Here is a 10,425-nt window from a genome sequence, read left to right as displayed (position 1 = left end):
TTATGGGATGGTGAATGACAAAGAAAGTTATATATCAGAGTACCTGATTTCTGATAAAAGAAAAATAGAAGGAAATACGTCAAGTTCATTGAAAATATGACATTTCATAGAACATGTTAGAGATGCATGTAAGGGTGTTGCTGTCTTTGGAGTAATTGGACAATTTGAGTGAGACAAGCCTGAGAAAATGGTCTTGGCCATAAGTAGTTCGCAGGAAGAAGTGAAACTGAGGCCATTGAACTGGTTAGGAGGCATTGATGGGACAAATTTGAACTGCCGGTAGCAACTGTTTGCAGGAAATAGAGACAGGAGAATTCATCTATAAATTTCTCCTGATACAAATGATTCTTCATTCTTGATTGCTGAAAAATTGTAGGAAAAATGAATGAAAAATGAACCATCATTATTCTGGCAATTTTGGTCTTTGTTCTCTGGAATGTACAAGAAACATTCTTCCATCATGCATGGATATCCTGTTTGTAGAAGAACAAAGCATCAAGTGTCGTGGTCCCTGGTACTGGAAAATTCACCATGCCTGAAATATTCGACCCTTGCACTTGGGACAACTTGGGAACTCCAAATGCTTAAAGCTAGAGTCAGGGATAACATGATTGACTACAACATTTTGGAAATGCTGTTCTAGTTGAAGTTGAAAACCATTCTCCTAAGTACAGTTCCACATAGAAAACCGTCCTTCAATGTGCAGTTCTACATAGATCACAACCAAAATCAAACTCTTCTTTTCTGCTCTATTTCCTCTGAAAAAATCAGCTACTTCAGTGGAAACTCAGGAAAATGCATAGATTTCATTAGAGAGGTTTGTCAGAAGCAACCTTTGGTTGTATAATTTAGTTGGAAAAGGTTCAAAAGTCATGGGGGGCAACTCGCAACTCTCCCACCTGTTGCTTACAAATCATAGCTGAGATTTGAGGTTGAGAAACAGACCCATTTTATAAGTTGGCTCATTATGTAACCAAGAGAAGTTTTCTGTAGTTGAGATAAGAACTCAGATATCCTTTCCCCCATCTCATCTTTTTTCCACCCATACCATCTAAGTATAGTTTAACCCAAACACCCTCAATAATTCAAACAGCAGGATACCCCAAGCAAAAAGAACACATCTAGAACTGCTAGGCTCATCAAACTGGAATTTGTTTACTAGGAACACATGCATACACAGAACAGAAAGGGACAAGAGACAACCATGATTTCGCTGTCTCATACACAAAGCTACCCTCACCCACTTCCTGGCCTTGATATCAGCAAAGCAACTCAACATGGACAAAAAAAGAGAGGCGGAAATTAGAGAAGAAAAAGCATTTTTGGGCATCCCTGTGAACAATTTCAAACAACTAAATGTATATACACTCCATGAGAACAGTAAAAACATAAACAAAAAGATTAAGTGAAAAGAATGAGAACTTTTTTCAGTAGTAAACAATAGAATCCCCCTTTAAGCTTTGGATTGGTAGAGCTTCAATCCTTTTTTGGCGTCATCCAACAACTCCACTGTTTCATCTTGGACCATGAACCACCCTTGCTTTGATGCCCATTCCAGCACAGTAAGGACCTGAGCCATGGCAAGTTCTTCACTGTCTGGTACATGTAAAGCAATGTAGCATAGGAGGACTAATGCAGAAATTTGAACTATTTGCTCCCCAAAATACACAAGCTGGACCAAGTGCTTGGCCCCTCCAGCACTTATGATTGCCTTGCAGTGATCAGTATGGAGATAGTTATCAGTGCAGGCAAACTTTGTGAGGGCAATTGAAGCCTCCCTAGAAATCTCAGCTTCTCTCTCGTCAAGTAGCCTCACCAATGGACTTATCATTCTTGTTTCAGTTGCTTTAAATGTTCTTGCTAAATTCCCAATAGCCTTCACACATGGGATAAGGAGCTCGGAATCTGCCTTTTCAATGATCTGTAGTAACTGATCCACAACAGCTTTGCAAGCAGGGGAATTGGGTTTGAATGCTGACCTTCTTAGTTCAGTGTCTTGCTCTGCCACAGCTGTAATCTCCATCAACGCCATAGCAGAGTGCAGTTTAACCTCGCCAATTCCTTGCTCCAGGAGGACAGCAAAGCATAAGAGGGCTCTTGACTCGGTGATGTTTCGGCAGATGTGCGAGTTTCCCTTGGCGAGGTGCCAAAGGGCTTTTGCTGCCATTGATTTCATCTCGGCCTTGGTAGCTGGGTCTTCAAGTTCCCTCCCTTTAATGCCGTGACCAGAATATGTATGGTGGTGGTGCTGATGATTATACTTAGCGTTTTCAGGGTTGACATGGTTGGTTTGATTTGCCCCATTGTTGAGCCGCTGAGAAAGTTTGGATTGAGAGTTCATTGCCATAGTATTAGTGACCACCTTCTGCATCTGATTGGGATTCTGGTTTCCCACAGGACGAGGGATTTGAGTGTGCCTATCATCGTCATGATCAGTCCCCCCCTTGTTCAGAGCAGTGGCATTCGAATTGTTACTCGCCATCACAACAGCATGGATGGATGTGGCCTTGTTGGTGGTAATTGCATACTTGCTGTGCTCTTGAATCGTCTCAAATGCGAGATGCCCAACCAGCAAGCGAATTATGTTGTGCTGCGCAAAAAGATCTTGGCATTTCGGGTAATTCGCTGTGAGCTCTGCCACAGCCCAAGCCACCACCGCCTGCACCTTCATGGGACCTTCTTTGAGGACTTTTGCGAACACCGAACACGCACCCGCATGGATCATCTGTTCGATGCTCTCCGGGTCACGCCCTAGCAACCCAATCGCCCGAGCCGCATTCTCTTGCCCTTCCACACGGCCCTCCTTCATCAGTTTCAACAAGGGTACAACCCCACCTTCCTCGATAATCAATTTCCCGTACCTATCATTATCCCTAGCCAACGAAACCAAAGCAGCAGCCGCATCGGACCGATCTTCCAGTGATCCCGTGTAAAGAATCGCAATATGTTCCCAAATAAGGCACAGAATGGGCTCGTTCGCCGCTATAGGAGGCAGACCCAGGCATCCATTGTCTCGATCATCCCCTGATGCGGAGACTCGAAGCAGCCAGGACACATCTCCGATACAATTATCGAGCTGCGCCAACATTTTCCGGAAGCCGGCGTTGGGGATGATGGTAAAGACTCGCTTCATAAGGCCATTAGCCCGACACTTGAGCACCAGCGATAGAGCCTTATCCAGGACTTGCACCGTCTCATCGATGATGCGGCGAGTGGGACGTTCGTATAAATCGGAGCTCGCTCTAGCCGCTTGGCGGAGGAGTTGGGCAAGCTTCTCGGTCTTCGCCTTCAAATCCCCACACTCAGGCTTACTGGAACTGGCTTGCCCCGCCGCCTTTATCACCTGGTCCGCTAATTGGATCGGCTTCCCCAAGATCTCCTTCACCATGTCCGCCATGGCTACTAGCTGACCCCGATTCCTCCAAAATCAAAGTTTCTGAGATGGATTAGCGCCCGTGGAAGGCGTAGGAACAGCTGGAATCTGCGGTGGCTGAGAGTCGTGAGGGAGGTGTCGGAGACTGCAGTTGGTCTGTGTTTCGCTGTGGTTTTGCAGTCGCGATGAATCGCCGATTGAACCTCGGTTGAAAGGTAGGCGGAATTTACAAGGTCAAACGCGCTTTTCCGCTGCGGTCTTCCTTTTTATAACGCCCCCCATTTGGGCGTTTCCCACTTTTCCTATTTCCCCGTTCTTTTTTTTTTTTTTTTTTTTCTTTTTAAGAATATAACCCAAATTAATTTAATTAATTTCATCTCATTTAGTAACCCTTTTTTTGTCTTAAAAAAAAAAAAATCAATTTGATATTTAAGAAGGGTCATAATTATACTTGTTGTCATTTTAACCTCTCCCTCATGGACCCCACGCAATTAAAATAAGCGGTTGGGGTCCAACTTTCTATCTAGTACCATCCATATTTTGTGTGACAACATTTTCTAAATTTTTTTCCAACTTTATATAAATTAAATGATTGGGTGATTTTTGTAATTAAGAATTGTGCCCCACTCACCCAGGCTCTTGTGGCCGATGTGTCTCTGTTATATTTTGATGACTTTTATGCCTTTGCATAGATAGGGACGTGATTCTTAGTGAATTATTGATATGCTCCTCTCCTCCTCTCCTCCTCTCCTCCAATAAATATAAATATTAAAAAGCCAATTTTCAATAATTTAATTAATAATATTCTAATAATAATTTTGATATCGCATATCACCATTGTGAATGGGACACATGACTGAGATGTGCACCTAATGAATATTATTAGAATTATTATATAAATTTGAGTCCAAATCTGTAGGGTATGAAGAAAGACGCTAAGGCTAAGAATACTATTATTTACTATCAAGGGAAAGCTTATGTAACCATAGATAGCATATGGTATAAATGTATTAAACTAAATTTCATTTACATCATTGTGAAATCGATGAAGAATGGTCAAAAGTTATCCAACAAGCCACGAGTTCTAACGACGGATTCAAAGCCACGAGTATTAGCCCAACTTGTTGGATGTGCCAAGTTGACCTGAGTTGGCATTTGGGTTACGTAAGTCACCCAGAAATTCAAATATGTCATAAAAAATAAAAGGTGTTCGGTGTAAAAGCAAATAACGTGAGGAATTCAGAATTTTAAAACAGCGCGGCCTAACTCAGCGACTCTGACCCAGCCCAACAATACTAGTTTGACAATGACTGGACTGGACCGATTTGGGCTTTTAGGCCTACCATTTTCTCATATTGGTTTAGGTGGCCTCAGCTGGTACTGGTAGTGTCCATTAAGTTGATTTTTTTTTATCCGATAAAGGGATAATTTATTAAAAGGGATGAAATCTTCTCCACTTTGGAAAATTAATCCTTTATCCTTTTACAACCTAAAAAATACCCATTTTTGACAAAAATGTCTTCATCTTTTTCTTGCAAAAGTAATATTTTCTCTTAAAACACATGTAAATAATGAAAATGTTAAAGGGTATTTATGTCAAAAATGAGTTACTCTTCAAGTTCAAAAATGGGGAAGGTTAGTTTTACAAATTTGGGATGATTTTATCATTTTTAATCAATTAAATCAATAAATTATGTATTTTTACTTTTGTAAGTTTTATAAGGGATGTAATATGACATATACAACTTTGTATAAGAACGGGGCATGTTGTTACACTGAATTTTCACTTGAATTCTTCTACAACATTCCTTGTTTTTTATTTTTCATTATGGGTACGTATGTGGGCTCTTGATCATTTGAAATTATAACTATTTGTAATAGTAGAATATTCTTTGAAACTATACTATCGTGTAATCGAAAACACGGTCACATAGCTGTGTTCTTGTGAATACGACTGTATGATCATATTCTAAAAAACATGGCTTCATAAGATTAAATTGTGTTGGTGCTCCAAAACGGCTAACCCGTAAATCGTTATACTCATTATGGTGCCCATTTCAGGACATGGAAAGCAGGAAGCTCTTGTAGACTGGTTGGGCAATTTTCGCCCTGTTGAAAGATTAAATTATTTAATATTAGATAAAATCTAATATAAGTATGATTTATTATTATTATTTTCACACAAGTGCAAATTAAAAATGTGAGTGGTAGGTGCAGAGCAGTAGACTCCTAACTTCAATAAATGTAGTCAATTTTATGTAATATGCTTCTTGTGAGAGTAGGCCGAGTCTGGCAGGGAGAGTGAGATACTTTCCTTACGGATCAATGGCCGAGTCCCGGGTGTTAGGATATATGAAGCATAAAAAAGTGTACCATATGCTTCCAAACCCAATAAAAACAAGCTTGTAGATGGCATCTGCGAAGCTGGTGTAGGGCAAATCTAAAACAAGGAATAGGAACTAGTTAGCTGGCACCATCTGTTACGCGTATAACTCCAAGGCCAAACTACTTTTTCAGTTTAGGTCATTGGGATTCGATCATTAGCCAAAACAAAAGAGAAAAAGCAAAGTTAGATATATATGTAGGCCGTGAAATCCAAGAGTATCGAGACGTATTAGGAATAAAACAAAGCCTAGTCAGGAGAAGAGAAGCAGAGCTTTCGGAAATTAAAAGCTTTATGCAGGATCTTCAGAGCGACTGCTTGTCACTGACAGTATGGGCCATAACAAGCAAAGGCAAGACCTGCATGGCGATTGGACCCGGGGGAGGCGGGGCACACTCGACCATGACTCGTCGATAGACAACTGATGGGACCGCCAACTTGTCGCATGTTTCATAGTTGCCTTGTACGTTCTTGGCCGTCTCCAGGCTCCCATGCCTTTCCAGGAAGCTCGCCCCTCGACACGGCATTTGGACCGCTTCGGGTTGTAAAGAGAGATGCCTACATGAGGATTTCAAGTTTTCAACTGACGCCTCGAATATCTGGTTGAGCTTACTGGGAAGCACTAGGCTCGATCACCTTGAATCAAGGCATGTACTGAATTGTCGGGAGCCACAATTCATGCTAAAATTGAAATTAAGAATCTATTGGTCGTGTTTTTAGAATGCATTTTTAATATAAGTTTGGTTCACGGTAAGTCTTTTTTATAAAAAAAAAAATAATAAATAAGGAGAGGAAATAGAAAACAAGAAAAAGGGAAAGAAAAAAAAATTAAAATGACTTTTTTTTTTTTCATATTTTTCATAACAAAACTAAATATAAGAAAATAAATATCCTTTTAAGTCTTTTTATTTGCTTTCCCTAGTCATGCTTTCTGATACTAAACATAGCTCAAAACAATTTTGAATGGAAACACCGCAACACTGTAAATATTACCACATCAATTGTCTGTACATGGATACACAAGGATGGAAAAATCCAATGGTATACTGTTGCCCATTGTTTTCATGCTTATGGTTAATCTTGGTTACTTTTTCCATGTGAATGGTCCACCCCCGTCACCTTTTTGTGAACCCATTAATCACGTTTTTACCATAGGTCCATAGTCTACGTTTCACTTTCTTTTTATGACTTATTTGACACATGCATTAATGGGTTGCATGGCTACATGTGATCTTCATCCAGTTTGTGTACCAAGAAGATATCCTCTAAATGGTTGCTGACTGAGTTAGATGGTTGTTTTCGTAATTTCTTGACAAAAGAGGAAAAACATTGAATGGCCGACCTATCTTGGAAGCACTAGGCTCAACCACCTTGAATCAAGGTATGTACAGAATTGTTGGGAGCGACATATCATGCTAAAATTGAAATTAAGAATCTTTTTGGTCGGGTTTGTAGAAAGCATTTTTAATGTAGGGAACGTTTTAAAAAATATAAAATTAAGTATTTTATAAAATTTAGAAAATACATTTAAAAAGTTGAATAAGAATTTATAGTGTTTTCTAAAGAAGTTATGTTTGGTTAAAAAATACTTCAAAAAAAAAAAAACTTTCATCAAGGTTTTGTTTGATTTTAAAAAACTTTCAAGGAAAATATGAAAAAAAAAAAAAAGATAAAAAAAGATAGATTTAAAATTAATAAATTATTTTTATATGCGATTTTAAAATTTTCACTTATTTAACTCCTCAATATAAAAATTAATAATTTTAATTATATTTTACCTTCTTTCACTTTTTTTTTAATAATAAAATCAAATATTTTCCAATGATTTGAAGAACCAAACACAACTCAAAACAATTTCGAATGGAAACACTGCAACACTGTAAACATTATCACATCAATTGTCGCATATGGATATATTTTTCTTTCACAAGGATGGAAGAATCCAATGGTTTACTGTTGCCCAATGTTGTCATGCTTATGGTTAATCTATTCTTACTTTTGCCATGTGAATGGTCCATCCCCATCACCATAGGTCCATAGTCTACGTTTTACTTTCTTTTATGACTCATTTTTCCTGTTATATTCGACACATACATTAATGGGTTGCATGGCTACATGTTAGTCTTCATCCAGTTTGTGTGGCAAGAAGATATCCTCTAATGGGTAATGATTTGTTTGACTCCACCCAAGCTTCCTTTGGTTGCTGACCAATAATATTGAAACCAAGTTAGGTGGTTGTTTTCCTAGTTTCTTGAAACATTTATATGCACTCCCAATCTATGAAAATGAGTTAAGGATGAGGCTTTAGTTAGAATGACTGCAGCTTCATCTAAAGGGGAACATGCTCAACCATCAACTTTTCTCTAATAAAAATACAAGTCCAACTCCATATTTGTGAATGCAGTACTGGATTGGCTGATAATGAAAATTTGGAGTCGTTATTTATTTAAAAAAAAAAATATGAAATAAGAAAAGTAAAACACCCCTAAAAGGAAAGGATAAAAAGGGCAATAACTAGCGGAACTTAGATCTAGTTTGAAAGTTAGTGACTTACTAGAAAGGCATTTGTGCATCCCTTTAAGTTTGAGTTCAACACAATTTCTACTAATGAATTGGGGAAAACTTGATTTTCAACTAAACATTGAATGGCTATCTCATAAAATTAATATAACATACTACCAAAATTTCAAATAAAAAAAGTATGGATATAGAAATTGTAAGAAAAGAATAAAACTGTAGTCTAGAATAAATATCTATGGAAGATCTTTATAGCTTAAATTATAGTCTTTAATGGTGGATAACTTTTTTCTTCAAAGAAACTACTGAAGTTTTTTTATTATTCTACCCTTCAAGTTCTAGGTGTAGATGGGCACTAGAAAGAACTTGAATAGGAGAAAATAGAAAACATATGGAGAAACTCAAACATTGTGAAGAAAAAAGATTGTTAAACTCGATCACTAGTGATCCTACCATTTATAGTCAACCTTATGGGTGAAGGATAAAGCTTCCAAATTGAATGGATAATTATCTTCATTATATTTTTTACCAATTTAATTCAAAAATAAAATTTTGAATTTCCTAAAATCTAATCTACTGATTCATCTTTCTTTTATTTAACTCACATGGTGAATTTAAAAGAAAAAGACATTTAAATTCTAGCATCTCCCACTTATCCACATTGGATAAAATCCCCTTTTTTTTTTTTTTTTCTTAAGCTTACATCAAGTCCTCTTCTCCATACAAAAAATGGAGTGTGCAACATGATGAGAAGTTGTAAAGTATGAGTGCTTATGTTAAGTGTCTATCTCATTAGTATAACACATCACTCAAAATAAATATCTCGTTTACTTGTTAATCACACCAGTTCAAACACCTTTAGAAACCCCTCAATAAGCCATATCTCAATTAAAAGTGCTTAACCCTAACTTATATACATATTCATACTCATAATTATATTGCACATGAACTTGGTATAATTGTTTGGACTATAAATAACAAATAGTGGAATCTTACTAACTATCTTCCCTAAATGAGATTGATATTTAAAAAGCTTACTAAAACACTTACATCAAGTGTATCCTATTTTTTCTTTTGCATATTGAGCATTGGAGTGGTGTAGTAGAGGAGGCTGCAGGTTTAGAAGTTTCCTCCTTGCCCTTAATAAACGTTGTTTCTCCAATAATAGGAGTTTCATTCTTGTTGGCATGGCCAAGACCTCTCGTCTCCCAAGGACTTACATTTTTTAATGATCTTATTTAAGATCTTAGTCTCTAGGTGGAAGATCTCACTTTTAGAGGGAACAACTTTTCTTTCTTGTTCAATTTCTCGAAATAGAACATTATTTTTCTTAAATAGAAAACCACATTCATTCTCTAGAAATCGAACTTTTCAAGATAATTTTCTTTTTCTTCTTTTAACATATTATGATCAATTTTTAATAATTCATATGTAATAGTTATCTTGATGTATTTATTTAATAACAATTGATATTTTTCACACCAATTTTCAGCAATGAAGGCATTTTCATCAAAACCACTATCACTATCATCAATTATATTTTTCATAAACAATTAAAGTAATGAAAGCATGGTAGTCATGTTGCCCATACCTATTATCTTTAGAGCTCAAAGGCTTGCTCTCATTTGAATTTGTGTTACTCCAAGTTACCTATATGCCTTTTTTAAATATTTGGGACAAGGGCAATCATAAAACACATTCTAACCCTCTATAGTTAAAATATTCAATTTTTTTTTTCCTTAGAAGTGACCTATCCTTATCCTTAATAGAATTATCAACTCTTTTTCCCTTCTTTGACTTTTGTTCGAAAGAACTTTTTCTAAAATCTCATGGTATCTTTATTTCATTTCAATAGTAAAACAAGTTTTTCTCTACCTATTAACTCAAAGCTTTTAAACTATTTTCCTTCATTCTTAAAAGCCTTGAAAAGTAATTTCCAGTGACTTAGTATCAGGAAGAGATTTCTTATAAATTTGAAGGAATCCTACAAGTTCATCAACTCGCATAAAGTCAATCCTTGTTTTCCTCTATAGTAATGATCATAACTTTGAATCTTTTAGGGAAAAGATCTCAATTTTTTCATACTATCGTATGTGACTTAGGAATCTAGAGTTAAAAATGTCACTTAGCTCTAAATAGAATGTAGAGAAAG

General features: G+C 36.9%; 1 protein-coding gene across 1 annotated transcript; it reads right to left on the bottom strand.

Moving 5' to 3' along the window:
• Positions 1-1,136: 1,136 nt before the first annotated feature.
• LOC117912772 lies at positions 1,137-3,616 on the bottom strand. Its single transcript, XM_034827474.1, has one exon. It carries the CDS (start codon positions 3,395-3,397, stop codon positions 1,454-1,456), a length of 1,944 nt encoding a protein of 647 aa, XP_034683365.1. The 5' UTR covers positions 3,398-3,616; the 3' UTR covers positions 1,137-1,453.
• Positions 3,617-10,425: the final 6,809 nt, after the last annotated feature.

The sequence above is a fragment of the Vitis riparia genome, chromosome 4, assembly GCF_004353265.1.
Source record: "Vitis riparia cultivar Riparia Gloire de Montpellier isolate 1030 chromosome 4, EGFV_Vit.rip_1.0, whole genome shotgun sequence".
NCBI lineage: Eukaryota > Viridiplantae > Streptophyta > Magnoliopsida > Vitales > Vitaceae > Vitis > Vitis riparia.
Note: the sequence above shows the minus strand (reverse complement) of the source record. Positions and strands in the feature narration are given on the sequence as shown.